Here is a 23,035-nt window from a genome sequence, read left to right as displayed (position 1 = left end):
CAATCGTTTGTATTAAACAGTAGTAATAAATTATGGTCAATTCCAAATCACTGGACGACTTTGCTTCTTCCTTTGTATTATATTTTTATTAATTTGTTTTTACCAATTCTGTTTTTTCACAGGCAGTATTATTAATCTTATCACATGTATATGTAGCACCAAAATTATGACTTACTGGGGTTATCGCTCACCGATACTATGCCTTGGTCACATATCGAGTATTGAATCTGTCCATTTCGGACATACGTAGAGAACACAACTTTAAGAATCCGTTTAGCCTGCCAGAAAGCAGTGATGTCGCTGAGCTTATCTAAGTCGAGCTCACCACTTGTTATTAGGGGAGAGGCTTTATAGCCTTTGGAAAGCTTGATTCGTGTTGAAATATGGTTTGCCCATGTTAGTCCCAGGTTAGGGATCGTGGTATCGATGCGCTTTTTTTTGTTACACTGTAATTGTGTAGAAAATCCATTATAAGTCTGTAATTTACCATTAGTTGTACTGATTTGAGAGAGTGCGGTTGGTGGCGAGTTAACTCTAACAGAGTTTGCGGGATTTACACTTGTTTCAGGCTGCAAGGATGGTAAACTTGTCGTTGAAGATTGAGACAAAACAAAATTTTGTTGCCGCTGTTGTGCTTGAACCATCTTCTCATGAACAGATACTACTTGATAGTAGTCTTCATCATCTGTTAACACGTCTTCTCTTACATCCCCGTTGTGGAACAAATGTCTATAGAATGTGGTTGAATCTTTCCATCCAATCATGAATCCTAGCTGATAATCGTAATCCATCACGGTTTGTCTTGTAGGTCTTGCTGGCAATAACTTGTCCCCAACTTGATTGGCAACAACAACTGCAACGCCATGCTTCTGAGATAAATACAATAGATTCTGAGCCATTTTATCGATTTGAGATCTATTATCTAAAGATGCCTTGAAAGAGCTGGATTCTAATTCGACTCTCAAATGATGAGAAACCGAATCTACGATGACTAATTTGATTTTTGGATTGCGTTCTAGTAAAATAGGCAGTTGAACACTCAAAATATGATTTTGAGCTGCCCATTCGTTGCAAGTAACCGTATATATATTATTTTGGGATACTCCATTTTCGACGAATTCCTTCCGCAATTGTATTATTCCCTCCAATCTTTGAGTTGGCAAGTCTCCCTCTGTTGTGATAAATACACATTGGCCAGAAAACCCATTGAATTTGGAAGGAAGTTGTACTGAGAGGGCCAACTGCATTAATAATTGAGATTTGCCACTGGAACTTTCGCCAAATATTTCAGTTATTCCATGAGTGTATATTCCACCGTTTAGGACCGCATCAATATCTAAATCCCCCGTGGTAAAACATTTAGGCCCTTCTAATGAACTAAAAGAGCGTATTGGGTTGAGTTCAATCACTTCCTTATAAAACTCGTTTCGCAGAGCTTCTTGAAACCTGCATACCTCGGTAATGGACCTATTGACTGATGTAGCCAATTGTTGTGGCGACAATGTGAGATAATCTAAAACAGAAACGCCATATCGCTCAGAATGCTGCAACAAAAATTGATATTGTTCATCGTCAATTAGTGAACTTGTCGGAAGCTGATCGTACAAATCCATTAATAACGTAATTAATCAATTATGGCTTGGTTTTGATTTAAGTCTCAATGTTTTAAAATATTGACAATTTTTGGCGTCAACATTTTCCCAACAGCTCTCCTCCCGAAACCTTCAATTCTAGATATAGACACGAATGGCTAATTTAAATCAACATATATACATATATATATACATGTTCGTAAGCACCAAAACAGTATAGCTCACTCGACATGCACATTCACATCTCCTTTTAAAAAATTAAAGGGAGATCAAAAGTAGATACATACAATATGTATTTAGTACTACAAAAAACTCACAACCTCTCTGGTAGTCCACCAAGGATAACTGTCTTTAAGACAGTGTAATCATCAATGCCGTGCAAAGATCCCTCTCTGCCAAAGCCAGACTCCTTTACACCGCCAAAAGGAACAGCAGCATCTCTGAAGATCCCTGTATTACAGGAGATCATTCCTGCGTCAAGCGATTCCATGGCAGTGTATAGGGTATTGATATTATTGGAGAACACATATGCCGCGAGACCAAACGGAGTGTCATTGGCATAACCAACTACTTCCTCCATAGTGTCAAAAGGTATGATGGCACACAATGGTCCGAATGTTTCTTCATGTGCTACCTGCGAATCCGGTCTGACGTTTTTCAAGATCGTTGGAGCATAGAAGTTCTCACCGATTTCTGGGAGACGACCACCAGCAACAACAATTTCCGCACCCTTAGAGATAGCATCTTGAGCATGCCTCTCCACCTTGGCCACAGCGTTGGTGTTAATCAAACAAGTATGGGTGGTGTCTTTGTGAAGTCCATGACCAATCTTGAACCCACGTACCCTCTTCGCTAACTTCTCCGAAAACTCTTCAACAACGGCACGCTGCACATACAACCGGTTTGCACAAACACAAGTCTGGCCCAAACTTATAAACTTACACGCGATAACTTGTTCAATTGCATAGTCCACATCGGCGTCATCAAAAACAATTAAAGGTGCATTACCTCCAAGTTCAAACGATAACTTTTTCATAGTGGAAGCTGACTGCTTCATCAAGATTTTACCAACAGCAGTGGAGCCAGTAAACGAAATCTTCTTAACCAATGGGGACTCACATAGGGCCAGCCCCACTTCAGCAGTATGCTTCTGAGTAACAACAATATTGAATGCACCTGCTGGGAACCCAGCCTTCTCAATTAAGTGCGCCAGAGCCAACGCAGATAACGGAGTTTGAGGGTCTGGCTTCAAAACAACCGTACAACCAGCTGCTAACGCCGCACTTGCTTTTCTTGATATCATCGCGGCAGGGAAATTCCAAGGACATACAATCCCACAAACACCCACCGGTTGTCTTATCGTAAAGGCGCGGCTGGTGGGGTTTGCAGGCTGAATTGTAGTGCCATACATCCTCAAGGCCTCATCTGCAAACCAATCGAAGAATGATGCCGCATAACGCACCTCGTTGATCGCATCGTTCAAAGGCTTGCCGTTCTCCCAAGTAATAAGCGCACTTAGATCATCGATGTTCTCCATCATCAAACTATACATTCTCCTCAAACACTGTGCTCTATCCTTTGGCGGCATATTCTTATAAGTCTTGAAAGTGGAGTTAGCGGCTTTAATCGCTTCCTGCACAACGCCAACATCATGGTTTGGAAGTTTTGAGATAAGCGCACCGTTGGCCGGGTCAGTAACTTCAAAGTAATCTTCACCTTCAGTTATCCACTTCCCATTTACATAACTTCCCTTGCGAAGGAGTGATTCATCCTTAAACTCTGGCTTAAGATTTAAAGATTGCATGGCGAACTTTCGTTTGAATTGTTGCTGACAACGAACTAACAGACTACCTGGAGTTCTGACTAGGCTGACTCTTGACAAACTGAAATAAAACATATTAAATAAAACATAAGTCAACTAAAAAGTCATTAGACGTATGGAAGTAAAAGATCAACAATATAATACCATATATATATAATACTGTAACTTATGATTACAGCGTACCCTGTTTTTGAAACAACCAGTGCAACTCCAGAGTCAAAAAAGTTTTTGTCCTTAAACCATTAATTGATTTCATTGCGAGCAAGTTGGACTGCATTTGTGTGATAGCAGCGTTGCTCTCATAAAATGGGACGAACTGATTAGTCCAAGTTAAGTAAGCTCTTGGAGCGGCTTTACACTTGTTTACATTGTGATTCATATAGGGGTTAAGCAAGCCTCAAATCCTTGAATCGTATCATATGCGGTATGCAGATGAAATTAGCGTGGAAGAGAAGTACTGGACAAAGGTTAATATTTCTCTTTTCAGTAGAGTGAGTTACGAAAAGAAAAGTAGAGGGGATGAGTGGTTTTCCCTTTTGATCTCTTTTTATGAGGAAGGGTGGTCCGGCCATGTACGTATCTGAATGTGAAGTGAAGGAGACGAAAACCAATAATTCCCACAGAAACAACATATATACATATGACTATTTCAAAGGTTCCGGGACGAGCGATAGAGTTATTACGTGATATGGCGATAGTAAGTAGTACCAGCATCTGTAACACCTGGTAGTGGTGCTTGTTGTTGCTGGGGTGGTGGTGGGTACTGGTTGGGATAGTAGGCATTAGGAGGAGGACCCTGAGGACGGACATATCCCACATCATGCAATTGTTGATAGTCGCCTATTGGCGCTGAAGTTTGGTACCCATGGCTTGTATCCGTTGTTACAGCAGTCCCTGGCTTTGGAACTGATCCTGTTGCAGGGTGGAATTTCCCCTGATTGTCGTAGTATCCCAGGTCGACATTGACATTGGGTTGTTCTGTGTATTCAGGAACAGGAATGGCTGTTGGATCATCTGTCGGCCTGTTATATTGTCTTTGAGACTGGCCATAGCTTGGAGGTGTTAGCCATGCGGTACCTATGATTGGCCGTAGACCGCGTCTCCTTCTCCTCAGGTTAATCATAAATATACTGAAGAATACGACAACAATCCATACAGCAAAGATTGCCCAACGAGCCTTGTATATCGAATTTTCTTCGGGAAACCCTACACTGCCGTATGCTAAATAAGTTATGGTTAGTAACTGATTCAAACAACTCTGTATTACTCAGCCCACCTTGTCTAACACAGTTTTATAAATTTAATGTGAAGCAAAACTCTCAAAACACATATACAAATTGGTGCAGTTGTTAGTTAGTTCTTCCCGTTCGTTCGTTCGTTCACTCGTTCATTCATCGCCATTCTCGCTCACCAAATTCATTTAACTTAATAGAGAAGGAAGTCTCGAGCAATACCATAGAATTCTTTTAACAGGGCTCATCTCAAAATACTTACAACTTGACATGGTATTTTATAATATTATATTAATGGTTACCTTGATTTATACTCAACTTCAAAATCAAAACCACTGCCTGCTCGCTATGGTTTATATCGTACTTTTCTTTATGGAAAGTGGCTGGCTGCTAAACGTTTCGAAATGTAGGAGAAAACGAAGACCCTCCTCTCCTAAGGAAAAACTATATAAACTCAACAAAATTTCTACATTTTTGAAGACACAGCAAATTAGATTGGATCACAGCCTCAAATGCTATACCTGCCTTCATTCTTATCTATATCTACTTCGTCGTGGTCGCCTGACGTACGATGATAAACATTAATGTGTTTTCAAGAACAATTCTATGTATTCAGCGTGAGGAGAAGGTGGGCCGGTGTTTTAATCACTGGAAACTTTCTTTTTAATTCTAAGCCATCTTTTGTAGCAATGACTACATTGACAGTGCCCTAACATGCACGCATGCATACACCTGTCTACTGTACAAAATCAATATAAGGCCTGAATTGCATCCCATTCAAGGGTGGGTATATTTTAATTGGGTCGCAGTGAACGCTTTGGCACTCATTTTCTGCCCATAGTAGTGATATGGTATGTAATAGTATAGTTCAAAATTGGGGTGCGAGATGAAAGTTTCCGACTATTACCAGCAATTATTTAGACCATAAAGACCAGAATTACAGTTCTATAGGGACAACTAGGGAAAGATTTCTTTCTGTTAACTGGCATGTAACTGCATTTCGCTAATTGTTCTGGGCCTTAAAGAAAAATGGCGAAATAACCTGCGGAATGGGGGAAACCGAGGTCAAGAGAGATTGATACATCATATACGTATAATATACATATATATATTATACGACAAGCGGTGGTATTGCTCCTAGACGAACGAACAGTCGGTCATTGAAGTGTTGAGCAGGATTTCGATAGTCGAATTCCTATTCTGCGTCTTCTAAAAGGCGTACAAGTTATTGGCGATTGGTGGTTGTGATGGTGATTCTCGCGGACAGGGAAAGAAAAAACTCACATACACCTCTTTCCATCTACGCAATGATGGTAAAATCGGTGGTTCACAAGCAAGACATATGTGTTTTAGATCACAGTAGAGGGTTTTAGAAAGTGGGACGTGGCAGTGATAAATAAGGTGTGATAGATAATCAGGGTTATTAATTGTAGATTATTAAGCGTATTTTTTCTTTATGAGGATGCCACAACGATTTAAACGATTGACAGTCACGTTTTTCGCTGTTAAATGTATGCAATATTTGATAGTCTTCTTTTCACCTTCACAGTTTGATACTTCAACGGCATTATTTTTATCTGAGTATCAATTGTATAGCGATCTAAAGTGGTATCATAAGTTATTATCGTGGGATTCTGTGTTTTTTGTTAAGAATGCAATTCAGTTTATAGATAATGGTAATAAAGGTTTATCATTCTGGTGGGGTCGTGCAGTACCACAGTATGAACACGAATGGGTTTTTTCACCTTTTAGTTGGTCTAGTTTGCTTGGGTATGTTGGAAGTAAAGAGGTGATCGGGTTTGATTTAGTTGATAATATTGTGTTGAAGGGATCATTATTGAATTTTTTTATTCACTATGTATCAGTTTGGATACTATATGCTCTTACTTTACAGACTTTCCCGAAAAATAGCGAATTGGCATATAAGACTGCATTGCTGTTTATTCTAAGTAGTGCCGGTGGGTTTCTGCTTGCTCCATATTCTGAACCGTTGTCATTTATCCTGGCATTTTTAGGGATGTTGATGAGGGGTTACGCTTTGTGTTACAACGTTTATGGACATATTTCTTTCAAATATTATGGTTGGATCCCATATATGCTCTCTGCTGTTGCATTTTCGCTAGCCACTGCAAGTAGATCCAATTGCATTATATTGGGTGTTTACTATGTTTATGATTTATTCAAATTATTGAAACAGCGGGATTTTATTCGTGCATTTTGGTTTCCCTTTATTGCTGGTTTCATGATGTTGATGTTGTATTGCTATATCCATTATTATCTGCCTTATTATTTTCTATGTCCATATCAACAAGAATGGTGTTCATTAAGTCTTCCAATTTTCTCAATTCCCTATACATCATTTTACTCTTTTTTACAAGGCAAGTATTGGAACATAGGATTTCTAAACTATTGGTCATTAAACAATGTTCCAAACTTTGTATTGTCTCTGCCTAATATTGTTCTAATTTGGTATTCTACGATATATTTCTCATACCAATATCCACTGGAAAGCTTGAGGCCATTGGTTTACATTACACGATTATTGTTAATCATTTTGACTTTTTTCGCGCATGTACAAATCATTAATAGAGTTTTTACATTTATCCCATTGCACTTATGGTACCTTTCTGATAGGTTAATTAAAACTACTGGGTATGCTAAAGGTGATGACAAGCTAGTGTATTTATATATACATTGGTTATTCTTTTGGATCCCGTTGCAAACTGTACTGTTTGCCGCCTTTCTTCCGCCGGCATAATGTGAAAAAACCGTTGTAAGTAGTAACTTCATCGTTGGCTTGGGGTCAACAAATGTAAATAAGTGAACTATCTGATGAGTTAAACTTCAGCATTAAAAACATATAATGGTAACAACCATTGGAACATCAATAAATTCACTACTATAATCTTGAATTCAGTGCGAAAGGTATATCTATATACATGGCTACTTTTTTCAATTAAACATTACACGTTTCAGAAACGAGATATATTCCCAGGATTACATATCTTGAGGATCTAAATATGTTAACAAGGGACATAATCGCATGTAAACAAGCCCCAATGGTTTCCTTGTTTTTATTGGTTTTCCTTTTACTTCCGTCTTGTTAAAACGCTGTTGGTTAAAAACTCCAATGCAGAGCGTGAATCACTCTCTGGCAAGCTATTCCGCAAATTTTTAAGAGCCTTATCACGGTATTCGCGAGCCAATTCTTTCGTCTTAGTGACACCGTCGTATTTTTCCACTGCTTCAAGTACCCTTTCAATGTCACCAGGCTGTGAGAAATTACGCTGTATGATGGTTCCTAATGCTGGATATTCTTTCCAAGCAAATAGCACTGGTGCTGTGGCAATTCCTAGCTCCAAGTCAGCTCCCGCAGGTTTACCCAATTCAGCACTAGAAACAGTAAAATCGAGCATATCGTCCACCAATTGGAAACAGATTCCTAAATTTTTACCAAATGAATAACAGTCATCAAGAACTGCCTCTTTAGAACCCGCCAAGATTGCAGCACCCCTGCATGATTTGGATATAAGAGCAGCAGTCTTCAGGTATGATTTATGTAAATAGTAGTTAAATGCAGTTTCAACCTGTACTTCATGAGAAACTTCCAGTCCCTGAGGAATATCAACACGATATTGATGACATAAAGCTGTCGCACTTTTAGGCTCTAGAGGTATCTCCTGAGTTCCATTGTTTATTGTTGTCAAATCTGGGTCAAGTGCTGTGTTTTTGAGCTGCATAAATTCGCCTTCAACGAGGTTACTAATACAGGCTGAAACCAGTTCTGAGACTTCGTGATTCCGTATTGAAGTCACAGCTGAATTTGCCCTACTTAGCAAAAAATCTCCTGCCAAGACAGCCATTTTGTTTGTGAACGCAGAATTGCCACTAGGTTTCCCACGCCTCGAAGTTGAATGATCAAGCACATCGTCATGAAGCAATGAGGCAGCGTGAATCATCTCCACAATCTCTGCTAATCTTCTTTGTTTTGGTAGGATGCCGTTTCCACGGTCAAAGTCTTCAGATAACAGATCACGTTCCCCGGCTAGGGGATTTACCAGGGGCTTGATCCCATGCAATATATGTAATGGGTTAAAGTTATTGACGGGGGCACCAAAGAATATCGACGATGGGTTTCTCGAATAAACAGGATCATCTGGGATATCAGAATAATCAACTTTAATTCTATCCCTCTCAGAAGCAGGGATTTCTGAAAGGGCTTTCGACATCAATAAAACAATCATCGGTCTCAGCCTTTTCCCACCCGACTCAATGTAGTAGTTTGTCAGCCTACTCAATACTGGATGTCCAGATCCCACCAAGCTAATTATGCCCTTGGTTAATGATTGTATCTCATTTGCAACCAAATAGATTGGATTCTCTAGCATGACCTTTGGCATGACCATCTTAGCGGCAGCATCTAAGGCTGTACCAAATGTGGACCTGTAACGGCAACGTACATCATTTTTGACACAAATCTTTACACGTTTTAAAACGAAGCCTTTAACCCCTGTTTTTAACATTTGTTCAATTCAGATACTGTTAGGAACCCGTGGCCTGTTATTCAACGATCCCTATGAATAACGAATAGAACGCTTCCTGAATCGCATGTAAGATGTGCAATAGTGATGTAAAAAATGGCATTAAAGATGTTCCAAATTTCCAAAAAATTTTTTTGCTCTTAGCCTTTCAGTGTATTCGTGATTCGGTTTTTCGTTGGACTTCTGAAAGAGAGCTTTGAGGGCTGCTCTCCTAGACAACTTATCGACTTCGATTCGTTGTGTATGGATCTCAAATTCTAACAAGGCATTTGGAAATTTAGAATATATACATGTTCGATTCAAATACAATACCCCTTAATTCTCAATTGCTGGAATACCTTAAGAATACGTTTTCCAGGACAATAAGAGCATCAGGTAAAGTTCCTCAACATGTAGCGTTTATTATGGATGGTAATAGAAGGTATGCAAGAAGACATAATATAGAAGTAAGAGAGGGCCACAGTGCAGGCTTCGTGAGTATGAACAAGGTTTTAGAGCTTTGTTATGCTTCTGGTGTGAAAACGGCAACTGTTTTTGCCTTTTCAGTGGAAAATTTCAAGAGAAGTGCATTTGAGATTAATTCCTTGATGGAATTAGCTAAAGAGAGAGTTATTCAAATAACTGAGCATGGAGAGCTTGCGTCGAAATATGGCATTCGGATTTGTATTATCGGAGACAGGTCATTGTTGCCTACCGATTTACAGGAAGAAATGGAGAGAGCAGAGAAGATTACTGAGAAAAATACTAGAGCTGTGTTGAATGTTTGTATCCCATATACAGGAAGAGGGGAGATTCTACACTCGATAAAAAGCACCGTAGCAGATGCCCAAAACGATGGGTTGTTACAGGATAACGAGGTAAACGATACTGCGCTCGATGCTCATATGTATACAGCCCACTTACCTTCATTAGATTTGTTGATCCGGACTAGTGGAGTCAGCAGATTAAGCGATTTTCTGCTATGGCAAGTTTGCCAGAAGGGCGTAATAATAGAGTTGCTGGACTGTCTCTGGCCTGAATTTGGACCCTTCACAATGGCGTGGATATTGTTAAAGTTTGCATTTAGAAAGTCTTTCGAGTCACAAGATGACAGCGATTTCGATGAGGGAAATGATGATGATAAAAAGGAGAGGTAAAAGACGTAAAGTCGTTTTCCAAGATTATCGTGATAATAATGAAGCTCCATTTTGAAAAATACATACAAAAACAAATCGTCATAATTATTTATTGTTATTTGTTGTATTATTATTGTTGTTGTTGTCGTTGTCGTTGTCGTCGTTAAATTTAAATCCAAAATATTCAAGGGCAGGCCATAGTGTATATACATAGGTATAAATAGGTGTACATAGATGTATGATATCTGCAAAGCCTGCCATCTCACAAAATGCAATATATTCCGTTCTGTTCTGTTTGATTATCGTCTTCTGTCTCCTGGCACTCTAAAAACATGGACAATATCCAAAAACAGCAGGCCACCACTACTACACTAAAATACTATTTTCTTTGTTTGTTCTATAAAGAACCCTACACACACGACCACCATCATCAGATCAGTTCTTCTTGTTCAAATGTTGAGCCTTCTCGAATTCTTCCTTGAATTTTTCAGCATTCTCCTTGTTACCAAATCGAATGGCAAAAGTAAAAGCCTCAGGATCTCCCTCGGCAACATCCGCAGTACACGAATAAACCCAGGACCTATCAGATCCAACATTGGGCTTCAAAACATAATCCGGAGAGATATAATGGTTAGCGCACACCTTTAAAGTCTTGTCTCTCCTCATCAACAACCGAACCTTACCACCACCCTCCTTGCTCTTCAAAAACTTAACATCCCCAGTACCCCTCTCCTTCCACTCCTTATTCTCTCCATCAAACCTAAATAACTTAGCCCTACATTTAAAAATCACATCCTCATTCTCCTCCATCGTCTTGACCTCAACCTTCTCCAAAGTTACAACAGGCTCGTAATGGACATCCGGGGATTCAGGTGTCTCCTCTTCCCCGCTTTGTTTCTCCTTACTCACACTACTATTGAGAGCAGACGCTGATGCTCCTGTTCCTGCCACTGCTGCGGCTCCTGATTCTGCTTCTGTTGCTGCTGCTCCTGCAGCACCCGCACCGGCGGATGCACTAGACGTTGCTGCATCGTCCGTCTTGTTCTCTTTTCCTGGTTTCTTACCACCAAACATCGAAAATACCGACGCTGTAGGAGGCTTCAACCCCCCAGACTCCTCTGTAGAAGAGGAGGCTGCTTTTGTTACTTCTGCTTCTTGAGACATCACTCCTTAATATCTATAACGGTACTCTTCTTTTAAAATATCGTCCCTAACCAAACTAAAGGAAGGGGAAGGGGGACCAGGAGCTTTGAAACGGAAAGAATGGGATAACAAGAAGGAAAGAAGAGCGAAATCTGCTAAAACATATCAAGAAGTGCACGGTTTATCCATAAAAAATTAAAAAATATTCCCAAGATTCCTCCCTCCCTTTCCCGTAAGGAAAGGGAGAAAAAACCGCTGTAATTTTTGGATTTTTCTTTCAAAAACAGGCAGCGAATCCGAGTGGCAAATTTTGTTGTTTATTTGTTCCGGAGGCAAAGAGACGAAAAATTTTGTGTACACACAGCTGTCATCGCTCCGGACGGCACGGCTGTGTATGGTCACGTGCCGAAGATCGACTTGTATCGTTTTATACGTAGCGGACAAAAACACATATACACAATACACCACACCGCCACACGTTTTTTATTTCTGGACGGACAGAAGGAAGAGTGAAGGAATATGAGAAGCAGGGAGAAAGCACGGAAAGCAGGAAGAGTGGAGGGGTTTTTTCTCTCTCGGATTTTCTATTTATTTACGGCTTCCCTGTGTGTCTGTATATGCGTGTCTCTCTCTGTCTGTCTGTCGAGGTTTGCATGGTTCCTACTAAAAAAAAAATTCCAACGCATTGCGCACGGCGATGCCATTCCGAAATAAGCTGTACGTTCCACAAGAACAGAACAGCAGAACATTAGAACCAGTAAGTAGAACAGCAGAACAACAAACAGCAGAAAAACGAGCTTGTGTGCTACAGCAAGGTTGACTCAGAGGTATTCCGTTGAGTTTTTTTGTTGTAACGTCATCAACTGAGATATTTATAGTGGGTCTCGATCTCGTAAAGCAGTCAGTCAGTTAGCCAGAAGCCAGCCAGCCAGTTTAACACAAGGTTCTTTTTTTCATTAATTAATTAATAAATTAATTAATACAGAATACAGAATACAAAATACAAACAGAAATACCAAGAGAAAATACACAAACTCAAAACAGCTGAAGTGTTCCTAAAGGGTTTTAATTTTTTTCATTGTCGTTGTATTGCTTATTACTATTATTTATTAGTTTTTGCCTTTTTGTTTTTGAAGAAGACCCATTGAGTTATTATTATTATTATCATAAGAGAACGGTAATCTCATTGTTTTTGCGTTTGCCTTAATTCACGTATTCTATTATTATCTACTGGAATCTTGATTTGAGCGAGAAGGTGATATAATAATATTATATATATTAAGGGAGAAGCACGGTTGAAGAGGGAAAAAACAGGAAGCATCAAAAATATTAAATTTGATTTGGGATCCTTTTTATTTTAATTGTTGTGCGAAATTATAATAATAATAATAATAATAACACTAATAGTAATACTAAGAAAACATTAGCTGCTTCTTCTTCTTCTTCTTCATTATATTTTCTCTAATACCTTTCTACCACGAAGGAAAGTTATATTATTATATTAAGGTTATATTTTAGTTTTTTTGATTATTTGGGAACTACAAAATATACGCTTGTTTTTGAATTTGATTTAAAATACTGAAAGAAAAAAATTAAAATCAAAATTAAAACACTATTATAATGATACAAGGTGCTCCAAAGCGGAACACTTCGATGAGTGAATTACACGATCCTTATTCCACGCCAGAGATTTATTATGGTCCATCGACGGACCCCCGTAAGCAGAAGCATCCGAATAAGTTTTCGAGGACACGTACCATGAGTATAATTGATAATGTGTCCAATTTCAAGTTTTTAGATAAGAAGCATGCCATTAAGCGGCGGGGCTCGGAGGATGACTCTATGCTTGCTAGTTCTGGACATAGGAAATTTTATATTAAGGATGTGGATAGAACTTTGGAAGAGTTGTTGGAGAGTGAAGACACGGATGGCAACTATCAGATTACCATTGAAGACACTGGGCCGAAAATGATCCGTGTCGGTACGGCGAACTCTAATGGTTACAGGCACGTGCAAATCCGCGGTACCTATATGCTATCAAATTTGTTGCAAGAATTAACGCTAGCGAAAAATTTCGGGAGGAAACAGGTCATTCTAGATGAGGCGCGGTTGAACGAGGATCCTGTTAGTAGATTGACAAGGCTAATTAATAATCAATTTTGGAACTGTTTGACTAGACGTATTGATTATAACAGCATTGCGGTTATTGCAGCAGATAATAAGATTAACAAGCCAGGTGCCAAAATTCCGCGGATATACGTTCCTCATGGGTGTGATGAACAGTATGCATTTTTCATTGAGTGTGCACATTATAATCCATCTTTGAATTTGGAGGTCAAGTATTTACCGGAGGTGATCACGCCAGAGTATGTGAAGTCTTTGAATGAGACTCCAGGGTTGTTGGCGTTGGCGATGGAAAGGCACATGGATCCTATTAGTGGTGAAACTTCGTTGGTTGGGTTTCCTTATGTGGTTCCCGGAGGTAGGTTCAATGAGTTGTATGGCTGGGATTCCTATTTGATGGCTTTGGGTCTTTTGGAATGCAACAAAGTGGATCTTGCACGTGGTATGGTTGAGCATTTTATCTTTGAAATTCAACATTATGGTAAAATTTTGAATGCAAACAGGAGCTACTATTTGTGTCGGTCGCAACCCCCCTTTTTGACGGACATGGCTTTAAAGGTGTTTGAAAAACTAGGTGGTGATCAGAATCCAATGGCAATTGATTTTTTGAAGAGAGCATTTCAGGCAGCTATTAAGGAATATAAATCTGTGTGGACAGCGGAACCAAGATATGACAAGGCAACTGGCCTTTCGTGCTATCATCCGGATGGTATGGGTATCCCTCCAGAGACTGAGGCAGACCATTTTGACGCCATTTGTAGAAAATTTGCATCGAAACATAATGTTTCAATTCCAGAGCTCAGACGCATGTATGATGCTGGAGAAGTTATTGAGCCGGAATTGGATGAATTCTTTTTACATGATCGCGCCGTTAGAGAAAGTGGACATGACACAAGTTATAGGTTGGAAGGTGTCTGTGCATACTTGGCAACAATCGATTTGAACTCCTTATTATACAAGTACGAAAAAGATATTGCAAATGTAATTGCTAATTATTTTGATGACAACTGCACGGATCATTTTGGTGACACAACTAATTCTTCATATTGGGAATCACTTGCAGAAGCAAGAAAACAAAGAATTACGAAATACTTGTGGGATGAAGATACAGGTTTCTTTTATGATTATAACGTAAAGACTAAGCAACGCACTTCATATCATTCTGCTACTACATTTTGGTCTATGTGGGCCGGGTTGGCCACTCAAGAACAATCTAATACAATGATTCAAAAAGCACTACCAAGATTAGAAATGTTTGGTGGTTTAGTAGCTTGCACTGAAGAATCTAGAGGTGAAATCACTATCAATAGACCTAATAGGCAGTGGGACTACCCTTACGGCTGGGCACCGCATCAAATATTGGCGTGGGGTGGATTGGACAATTATGGTTTCACCGGAGAAGCCAGAAGGCTAGCATATAGGTGGTTATTTTTGATGACTAAAGCTTTTGTGGATTATAATGGTATAGTCGTGGAGAAATATGACGTTACTAAGAGGACTGATCCTCATAGGGTTGATGCAGAATATGGTAACCAGGGCGCAGATTTTAAAGGTGTGGCTACAGAAGGTTTTGGCTGGGTGAACACTAGTTACATATTGGGATTGAAGTTTATGAATACCTATGCTAAAAGAGCTTTAGCTACTTGCACACTCCCAAATATATTTTTCTCAAGCATGAAGAGAGATGAAAAGGTAAGATATGCTTTGGCCTAGAAAAACTGGCCAATATATATTATATCAAAAACGAATAAAGGCTTGATATCATGGATAGGAAAGACAGTACTTGAAATAAAATTCAAATAAAAAATAAAAACGAACAAAAAGATTGTTGTAATCCTGACAATAGGAAAATTACATATAGTTTTACTTCTTTCACTATCGTCACCCTGATTTAATTTTGATTCATTAATGTATTTTTAATACAATTTATACGAGAAATAATATACGTAGCCATATTTAGGAAATTGATTTATTTCCATATTTTTACAGCTTATATTGGTTTTTTTGATATTTTTGTATTTATCTATCTATTCCATAAACTTTCTATAACGGAAAAATATCTGATCTATAAGATAAAAATATTAGTTAATTAAACAAAAATCAACAATTTAAAAATTATAATTTTTTTAATTTATTATTTATATTATTAAATTACATTAAATTGAATTAAAATAACAATAAATATAGTAAGCAATATATAATGATAACTACCTATATCTAACTAATATTTATCTACTGCCATGAATTACAGCTTATTGTAGCTCTAACTTCTTAATGCAAAGTTTAACGAATTATAGTTATTAGTTATTTCTTTATTGAATAATATGAATAAGTAAACGTTGTATATTTAATCACGTGCTTATCTAAATATTATTTAGTTATAAATATATTATTATATTTAATCTTTTAAATATAATAAACTTTATTAAAGCATTTTATTCTTTTATTAAATGTATTAAATGTATCATCAGCTATATTGGTTTTATTTATATAGTGGTCTTTATATTCTTTAAATTATATAAATGTTTTTTGTGTTCCGAAGATAAAATAAATTTTCGTGTTTTTCTGATTTTAATCTAAGTCAATAATAATAATATGAGTAAATGCATAACTTGAAGTACAGGTAGCGGGCAAGTAAGCGTTTTTAAAGACAATTCATTCAATATGGACTAAGTAATTCTGAATTACTTACTAAAAATTATTATATTTATAGAGCCAATAAACGCGTTTTCTTTGTTATCGAAGAAACACAATTACTCATAAAATGCGTAGTGTCTACCTCTATATTTATTAAATAAGTTTACCAACGTTAGGTTAACGGTACAGAGGCCAAGAAATATATTTAAGTTATCAAGCTTATGTTTAATAAATTCATCTGTTATGGCACTTACTGGGATGATTTTAGCTGAATTACATTATATTTCTATTAATTAGTATACGATTTTCTCATATCAACTGCCCAGACGGTAGTTTTATTATCAATGAGTAGAAAAATAATTAGATATATGTATACATTGATATTTATTTTGTTTCGAATTTTAAAGTTAAACATAGACTATTCGTGCTTGTTTGGAGACTTAAAATAGTTCTATAGGATGTAGATCATTAGGGAGAGCAATTACTGGTTTCCGTTAGTTCTAGTGAATAATTAATTAATGGGTATCAAAAGGGAAGGGGGTGAGTTACGCAAAGTAGAGAATAGCTCCTGTTTGTTGAACGGAAAGATTGCTAGGTTATATATTTAATGTAAAATATTATTATATTTATAATACCTTAAAATATTATTATTATAATACCTAAGAATATTATTATTATAATACCTAAGAATATTATTATAATGTTATATCTTAAATAATTACTTGATATAAATATTATTAATATATATATATATTGTATATTCCCCTATAAGGGTATCTTATATGGTGTAAAACCCTAGTATATTTCTAGGGTTTTACATCCATTATAATTAGATATTAAAAATAATATAATATATAAATTATTCTTCTAAATATATATATTTATGTATTTGAACGTAACATCCGAAATATGGATGTTACGTTTCACATATAACTATTATAATAAATTATTATATAAAATTATTATTATTTAATTAAATAATTATACGGTTTCTATTTATTAGTGAAATGAACCATGGATGGTAGACGATCAATGAATTTCTCCTCTCGATTGTCACTTTGCTCAACGGTTCCCAACATAAATCGATAATAAATGAAGAAAAAGAACATTAGATTTCAAAAATATTAAACATTACGACAAATCAGAAAAGGATTAGTGCATCAATATTTGATCAATATGGTAACTGTAAATTGAATATTTTTAGATTAATTAACTATATGATGATTTACATGTCATCTAATCATGTGATGGATAAACAGTTGTATATATATATGTTAAGCCAATAGACGAAAAAAGGGATTTCTTGATGCATAATTAAATAGTTAACCACAAGAACGGTTAGCAGCTCCCTTTACGAAGCGAGAGTCCATATTAAATCACAATGACCAAGCTTTATACGTTAGCTGACATCTGCATGGTTCCTGTAAGTTAAGTTTAGTATTCCCAGAACCAACTGGATCGGTCGAATAATATATACTAACAGCTATTAATTTTTCATAGCTAGGTACCAGTGATCCAAGTGTGTCAAGTTATGTTGCGAAGATCGAAAAGAGGATTCTTGCTTCTGATTTGAAAAGCACCGTACACTCCTTTGGAACAACCATTGAAGGTCCATGGGATGAGGTTATGGCTTTGATCGGCGAGTTACATGAGTACAGTCACGACGAGTTAGGTCATAAAAGAATTCACACTGAAATAAGATTAGGCACTAGAGTGGACAAATCCCAGACTGCTGTTGAAAAGCTTGAATCATTAAAGGATAAAATGAAGCACATTATGGATTAAAAAAGCATTCTGACGAAAGACTAACAGCAGAGCAGAAGAAATAACTATGAATAGTATCAAACTTCGTATCTAATATACATTTACTCAAGTTTATATAACCAATTATTATAAAACTATAAAAGCCCTGAAAACTTTAAAAAATCTTAATAATACAAAATCATGAAGATATAGGGGACCAACTCTTTCACACACTCTCAAAGACTATACATAGTCCCAAATTCTTGAAGCGACTGCAAACCCAAAGCAAAAGTTGATAAAAAGCAGGCCCATTACAACTCCTTCAAATTAACACATGATAATCCAGGCACTCAAGCTTGAGTAGAAGAAGAATACTTGGTAACAGCTCTAGTACCTTCAGATACAGCATGCTTTGCTAATTCACCTGGCAAAATCAATCTAACAGCCGTTTGGATTTCTCTAGCAGAAATAGTAGACTTCTTGTTATAAGCAGCCAATTTGGAAGCTTCAGAAGCGATTCTCTCAAAGATATCATTGACAAATGAATTCAAAATAGACATAGACTTTTGAGAAATACCAGTATCTGGATGTGTTTGCTTCAAAACCTTGTAAATATAAGAAGAGTAAGTCTCCTTTCTGGTCTTGGTCCTCTTCTTGGAAACATCAGCGGACGTTGTGGTTTTCTTAGCAGCTGGTGCCTTGGAAGCAGGTTTCTTTTCAGCCTTTGGTGCCATTATAATCGATATTTAGTTGATGTTGTGGTGTATTAATATTACTATCTTTTCAACGAGAGACAGTTTTCTTTGAAATCCTAATAAATGAAAGAAAATAAAATGAGATAAATCAATCACTCAAGAAAATAAACCAGCTATCCAAAAGAACAAAAGAAAACGAAAACACGAACTATAAACAAAACATACACGTAAACTTCAATTGAGAAAAGATACAGAGGGTATATTCCTGTCTTAAGCTCAGCAGTTAAATAGTTTTCCAAGTTCAACAATCCAGATTAGTAAACTTTCTAGCCACTTACTTGCTGCACGTAAAAACACAATTATAATACGGTTCCTTACTACATATTTTGCCTTGTTGGAGTCATTACAACGCGAAAACATGCACTACAACTAGCACCAAAGTAGCTCCAGAAAGATAGAGAGAGAGAGGTAGCATAGTATAGGATAAGGCACCGTGCGAATACGCCAGACCGTACACCGGTCCGAGACCTTCTCACACTTGGGCGGCTGTTTCTGAGCTGGCGAAAGTTTGAGAACGGCAAGCGGACCCAGAAAACACAACAACGGATTCGGCAGTACACACAGCGAAGACAGCGGCCGGTTTTCTAGCGAAATTCCTAGTACATCTATGAACAAAGAAGCGAAATGTGCAGCACGATAGCAGCCCGTACCATAATATGTTATACTAGTAATTACTAGTAATTATTACTATTATACTAACTAGTTACGCGGAAGTATTATGTACGTCCAATAAGAACGGACGAAGTATAAATAGGTTGAAGAATAGAGGGAATCTGACGAACAAGGACTATTTATACGTAGTTCTGTCGTGGTTGTTGCCCTTTCCCTAGTAATATTTTTTCCGCTCTTTCTTTCCCTTCTTCTTGGCGTTACAGTTTTTACTTTATTTTATTTATTTCCTGTATTATATATATATCTAGTATCTGATTAATCAACGTTTCGTGGGTCAAGTTATATACATAATAACCAAGAAGATCAAATAATAACAAGAAAATACAATGTCTGGAAAAGGTGGTAAAGCTGGTTCTGCTGCTAAGGCTTCTCAATCTAGATCTGCCAAGGCTGGGTTGACTTTCCCAGTTGGTAGGGTTCACAGATTGTTGAGAAAGGGTAACTATGCTCAGAGAATTGGTTCAGGTGCTCCAGTTTATCTAACTGCTGTGTTGGAATATTTGGCTGCCGAAATATTGGAATTGGCCGGTAATGCTGCTAGAGACAATAAGAAGACCAGAATTATTCCAAGACATTTGCAATTAGCTATCAGGAATGATGATGAATTGAATAAGTTATTGGGTAACGTTACTATTGCGCAAGGTGGTGTTTTGCCAAACATTCATGCCAATTTGTTACCAAAGAAGTCTGCCAAGGCTGCCAAGGCTTCTCAGGAATTGTAAGTCGATTTTCTTTCTCTGTTTTTGTTTTTTGTTCCTGTGTATATTTGGTGACAACAAACATTGTGCAAAGAGCGTAGAAATTGTATTAATATAAGGCCTTAATTAAATCATGGTGTGTCAATGTTTTTAGGGGGGTTTTCTTTCTATATATATAATATCACTAATTTATTTTGTACATTATCTAAATTTCTAATGTATTTTTAGACCTGGGTTGAAATGCTTACTGTTTTATGTAATTTATGTGTGTGTGTGTGTATAGATATATGTCTGCATAGTTATACGATTGTGCGTGTGTGTTTTAGCGTACTGTGGTATCTGCGATAATATCAACTATTATGTTAATGAGTGATATTAGGACTTCAACGCCCACTAGTAATATGACGATAAATTCTAAGTTTTCTTCATGCGAATGACCCAACTGCTCTTTTAGCATTTGCAACAAGTCACTGACCACTTCTAACCTTTGATTTAATAATGCGACTCTTTGGTTTATTTCCAAATATCCTCTTGTAGCTTGGTAAATTGGTTCCAATTGGGGTTCCGACCACATTATTTCTGGAGAGTCTAGTACTGAGCCATGTAAATTGATGTTGATTCTTAAAATAAACAATTCGCCAATACTCTTCATTATGTCCGCTTTACTCATGGACACTTTACCGCTCGACGCGATTTCTTGTGGAATGTCCTGAGTATCTTCAATCGTATTATCGACTAATTCCTCAAATAATGAAATTTTAACACTTTGAGATATAGCATGTGAAATAGATAGCTTTATCATATAATTAGATCCATCTCGTAAGGTAATAAAATCGTTGTATATTCTTGGTTGATAACTCTGGGTAACATAATAATTGAACTCTTCTACTTGAACATCTTCTTCTGCCAATTTTTCCTTCTCAAACTTCTCCACATCATTAAGAAAAGCCTTCTCCTCTCTTTCAGTAAACCCCCACATAACCACAACGCCATACTCAAAGATAAACAGATCAGGTTGTTTGTCGCCTACATTAATGTCTCCACCTTCATCATCCAATCGTATATGATCATCATGCTCAAATCTCTTATCACCTCTCCAATCTGTATATATAAATGGAGTATATAGACATTCATCAAATAATTTTGGATGTGTATGGTGTGTTTTCTTGCAGTATTTTAACCATCTTACCAACTCCTTCATGTTATAAGAACTGGCCGTGCAGTAAGCAGTTGCCCGCGGCAACAAATGTCGTTGTGATTTACCCAACTTCTCGGCATCCCTCCTAGCAGGCTTATCTGTAATACGATTCACTTGCGAATAAACGTCTCTGTCTATAATATCGCAATCTTGTTCACGTATTCGTTGAAATGGCTCCTCAGGTAATAATTTAAGCTTCTGCGCAGTCCTAGATGTCCTTTGGGGGCCCAGCTTGGTAGTGGCCGTGTTGTTCGTAGGCTTTACATGATCTCTTCCTCCAGTATTATTCAAATTGGAAGAATTAGGTATGTACCTTGACTTCCTTGTGCTATCCAATAAATGTATGCCTGGTGTTGCTTCCGCTGTTTCAGGCGCTGAAGGAGTTCCCACACCTCCAGGGACAGCCGTCGAAGCAACAGTTAAAGGATTTCCAGGTATAGCTGGCGTTACAGATGCACTGGTAACAACATTACATCCCTCTAATCGTGGCAGATCATCTGGTTTATCGCTATCATCACCTTTACTACCACCCAATAGTGGTTGTTGTTCCTCTGACATTTTGCGATTGACTTGAATTGACCGTCTACAGATGAAGAAAGTTGATTCAAAACCTTATATTAATTTAATTGAACCGCCTGATTCGCTTTTTCACTTGGTTTATTCTAAACCTTACTGTTAGGACTAAACTAATCGATTATACAAAAACCACTCTCACGATATTTGAGGTCTGTATCCTCTCTCCAGTTAATTGAAATATGTGAAGTTTTCATTGGTTTTTCACAAAGCGAAAATATAACATTAGCGACACACAGCTAACTAACCAAGGCGAAAGTTGAGACGACTAATAAAGCAGTTACTTGATAGATCAAAGGAAGGGAAAAGAACAGTAGAACTTTCAACCAATAAGTAAAAAAGGACTGCTTCTATTAGGTTTAAAAGAGTATAGAGGCCATTGGTGCATTTTTTTTACCTATACTAGTGTATATAGGAAGAAAGTGGAGTTTTTTGTTATCTTGAAGACAAGGCTAGAAAGAAGGATGGTGGATCAGAACGAGAAGAATTTAGCATTGGCTATTAAGGAACTGACAGAGCAGAATGATACGCTGTCGCTTGCTATTCAAAGAACCAGATTATCTGTTAAAAGGTTACGTTTAGAGTATGCAGTTCTTTTGGAGAGATTGGAATCTCGCATAGAAAAGGATCCTTCCTTGCGCTATGAGGAACCTTTGCCAACGTTAGCTTCATTCAAGACGAATTTATTAGAGTCTTTACCTAGTTCACGGAGCCGTAAGAGAAGGTCGAAGGAAAAGAGGGATCCTAATTTGCCTAAGAGGCCTACAAACGCCTACTTGTTGTTTTGTGAGATGAATAAGGAGAAGATCAGACAGGAGTATGCTGCTAGTAATGTTGATATGACAAAGGTATTACCTGAGATATGGAAAAACATGGATGAGGAAGCCAAGAAACCGTACTACCACTTATATAACACGGATAGACTGAGGTATCAAAGAGAGATGACAGCTTATTCTCAAACCAAATCTGCAGAGGAAGCTAATACGGATGTCAAAAATGAATCCGGTAATGAAGAAGATGCTGATGAGCCTGAACAGGAAGTTGATGCCGATGAAATGGATGTGAACGATTCTGATGTGACACACCTTGACGATGGAATCGGAGATGCCGCCTCCAGTGTTATGTCAAGTGAAATGTGACAGTGTACTATATTTACTCTTTTAAACTATCACGGGCGACTTATATTTCAT

The 23,035-nt window shown here is 37.4% G+C and overlaps 13 protein-coding genes across 13 annotated transcripts, besides 1 other annotated feature; 6 read left to right on the top strand and 7 right to left on the bottom strand.

Annotated features, from left to right (window-relative positions):
- Positions 1 to 164: 164 nt before the first annotated feature.
- RAD57 (putative DNA-dependent ATPase RAD57) lies at positions 165 to 1,613 on the bottom strand (the record flags this gene model as incomplete). Its single annotated transcript, XM_003646835.1, has 1 exon — positions 165 to 1,613. One exon carries the CDS (start codon positions 1,611 to 1,613, stop codon positions 165 to 167), a length of 1,449 nt encoding a protein of 482 aa, XP_003646883.1.
- Positions 1,614 to 1,905: 292 nt separating this feature from the next.
- On the bottom strand, positions 1,906 to 3,489 carry UGA2 (succinate-semialdehyde dehydrogenase (NAD(P)(+)); the record flags this gene model as incomplete). The annotated part of the gene is made up of 1 exon (XM_003646834.1): positions 1,906 to 3,489. One exon carries the CDS (start codon positions 3,487 to 3,489, stop codon positions 1,906 to 1,908), a length of 1,584 nt encoding a protein of 527 aa, XP_003646882.1.
- Positions 3,490 to 4,093: 604 nt separating this feature from the next.
- Ecym_5302 (resistance to Congo red protein) lies at positions 4,094 to 4,918 on the bottom strand (the record flags this gene model as incomplete). The annotated part of the gene is made up of 2 exons (XM_003646833.1): positions 4,094 to 4,635; positions 4,840 to 4,918. The coding sequence occupies 2 exons, from the start codon at positions 4,916 to 4,918 to the stop codon at positions 4,094 to 4,096; spliced, it is 621 nt and encodes a 206-aa protein (XP_003646881.1).
- A 1,184-nt stretch (positions 4,919 to 6,102) lies between these two features.
- On the top strand, positions 6,103 to 7,404 carry GPI18 (GPI-anchor transamidase GPI18; the record flags this gene model as incomplete). Its single annotated transcript, XM_003646832.1, has 1 exon — positions 6,103 to 7,404. One exon carries the CDS (start codon positions 6,103 to 6,105, stop codon positions 7,402 to 7,404), a length of 1,302 nt encoding a protein of 433 aa, XP_003646880.1.
- A 331-nt stretch (positions 7,405 to 7,735) lies between these two features.
- Positions 7,736 to 9,169, bottom strand: COQ1 (trans-hexaprenyltranstransferase; the record flags this gene model as incomplete). The annotated part of the gene is made up of 1 exon (XM_003646831.1): positions 7,736 to 9,169. The coding sequence occupies one exon, from the start codon at positions 9,167 to 9,169 to the stop codon at positions 7,736 to 7,738; it is 1,434 nt and encodes a 477-aa protein (XP_003646879.1).
- Positions 9,170 to 9,477: 308 nt separating this feature from the next.
- Positions 9,478 to 10,323, top strand: RER2 (ditrans,polycis-polyprenyl diphosphate synthase; the record flags this gene model as incomplete). Its single annotated transcript, XM_003646830.1, has 1 exon — positions 9,478 to 10,323. The coding sequence occupies one exon, from the start codon at positions 9,478 to 9,480 to the stop codon at positions 10,321 to 10,323; it is 846 nt and encodes a 281-aa protein (XP_003646878.1).
- Positions 10,324 to 10,737: 414 nt separating this feature from the next.
- YRB1 (Ran GTPase-binding protein YRB1) lies at positions 10,738 to 11,466 on the bottom strand (the record flags this gene model as incomplete). Its single annotated transcript, XM_003646829.1, has 1 exon — positions 10,738 to 11,466. One exon carries the CDS (start codon positions 11,464 to 11,466, stop codon positions 10,738 to 10,740), a length of 729 nt encoding a protein of 242 aa, XP_003646877.1.
- Positions 11,467 to 13,065: 1,599 nt separating this feature from the next.
- Ecym_5297 (alpha,alpha-trehalase) lies at positions 13,066 to 15,282 on the top strand (the record flags this gene model as incomplete). Its single annotated transcript, XM_003646828.1, has 1 exon — positions 13,066 to 15,282. The coding sequence occupies one exon, from the start codon at positions 13,066 to 13,068 to the stop codon at positions 15,280 to 15,282; it is 2,217 nt and encodes a 738-aa protein (XP_003646876.1).
- Positions 15,283 to 15,920: 638 nt separating this feature from the next.
- Positions 15,921 to 16,122: a sequence feature (Eremothecium cymbalariae centromere CEN5).
- A 1,465-nt stretch (positions 16,123 to 17,587) lies between these two features.
- On the top strand, positions 17,588 to 17,991 carry ECM15 (Ecm15p; the record flags this gene model as incomplete). The annotated part of the gene is made up of 2 exons (XM_003646827.1): positions 17,588 to 17,629; positions 17,707 to 17,991. 2 exons carry the CDS (start codon positions 17,588 to 17,590, stop codon positions 17,989 to 17,991), a joined length of 327 nt encoding a protein of 108 aa, XP_003646875.1.
- Positions 17,992 to 18,299: 308 nt separating this feature from the next.
- On the bottom strand, positions 18,300 to 18,683 carry HTB2 (histone H2B; the record flags this gene model as incomplete). Its single annotated transcript, XM_003646826.1, has 1 exon — positions 18,300 to 18,683. The coding sequence occupies one exon, from the start codon at positions 18,681 to 18,683 to the stop codon at positions 18,300 to 18,302; it is 384 nt and encodes a 127-aa protein (XP_003646874.1).
- A 1,019-nt stretch (positions 18,684 to 19,702) lies between these two features.
- HTA2 (histone H2A) lies at positions 19,703 to 20,098 on the top strand (the record flags this gene model as incomplete). The annotated part of the gene is made up of 1 exon (XM_003646825.1): positions 19,703 to 20,098. The coding sequence occupies one exon, from the start codon at positions 19,703 to 19,705 to the stop codon at positions 20,096 to 20,098; it is 396 nt and encodes a 131-aa protein (XP_003646873.1).
- A 298-nt stretch (positions 20,099 to 20,396) lies between these two features.
- RMD1 (Rmd1p) lies at positions 20,397 to 21,830 on the bottom strand (the record flags this gene model as incomplete). The annotated part of the gene is made up of 1 exon (XM_003646824.1): positions 20,397 to 21,830. One exon carries the CDS (start codon positions 21,828 to 21,830, stop codon positions 20,397 to 20,399), a length of 1,434 nt encoding a protein of 477 aa, XP_003646872.1.
- A 479-nt stretch (positions 21,831 to 22,309) lies between these two features.
- On the top strand, positions 22,310 to 22,984 carry NHP10 (Nhp10p; the record flags this gene model as incomplete). The annotated part of the gene is made up of 1 exon (XM_003646823.1): positions 22,310 to 22,984. One exon carries the CDS (start codon positions 22,310 to 22,312, stop codon positions 22,982 to 22,984), a length of 675 nt encoding a protein of 224 aa, XP_003646871.1.
- Positions 22,985 to 23,035: the final 51 nt, after the last annotated feature.

The sequence above is a fragment of the Eremothecium cymbalariae genome, chromosome 5 (assembly GCF_000235365.1).
Source record: "Eremothecium cymbalariae DBVPG#7215 chromosome 5, complete sequence".
NCBI classification, from domain to species: Eukaryota; Fungi; Ascomycota; class Saccharomycetes; order Saccharomycetales; family Saccharomycetaceae; genus Eremothecium; species Eremothecium cymbalariae.
This window is presented reverse-complemented; position numbering and strand designations above follow the sequence as displayed.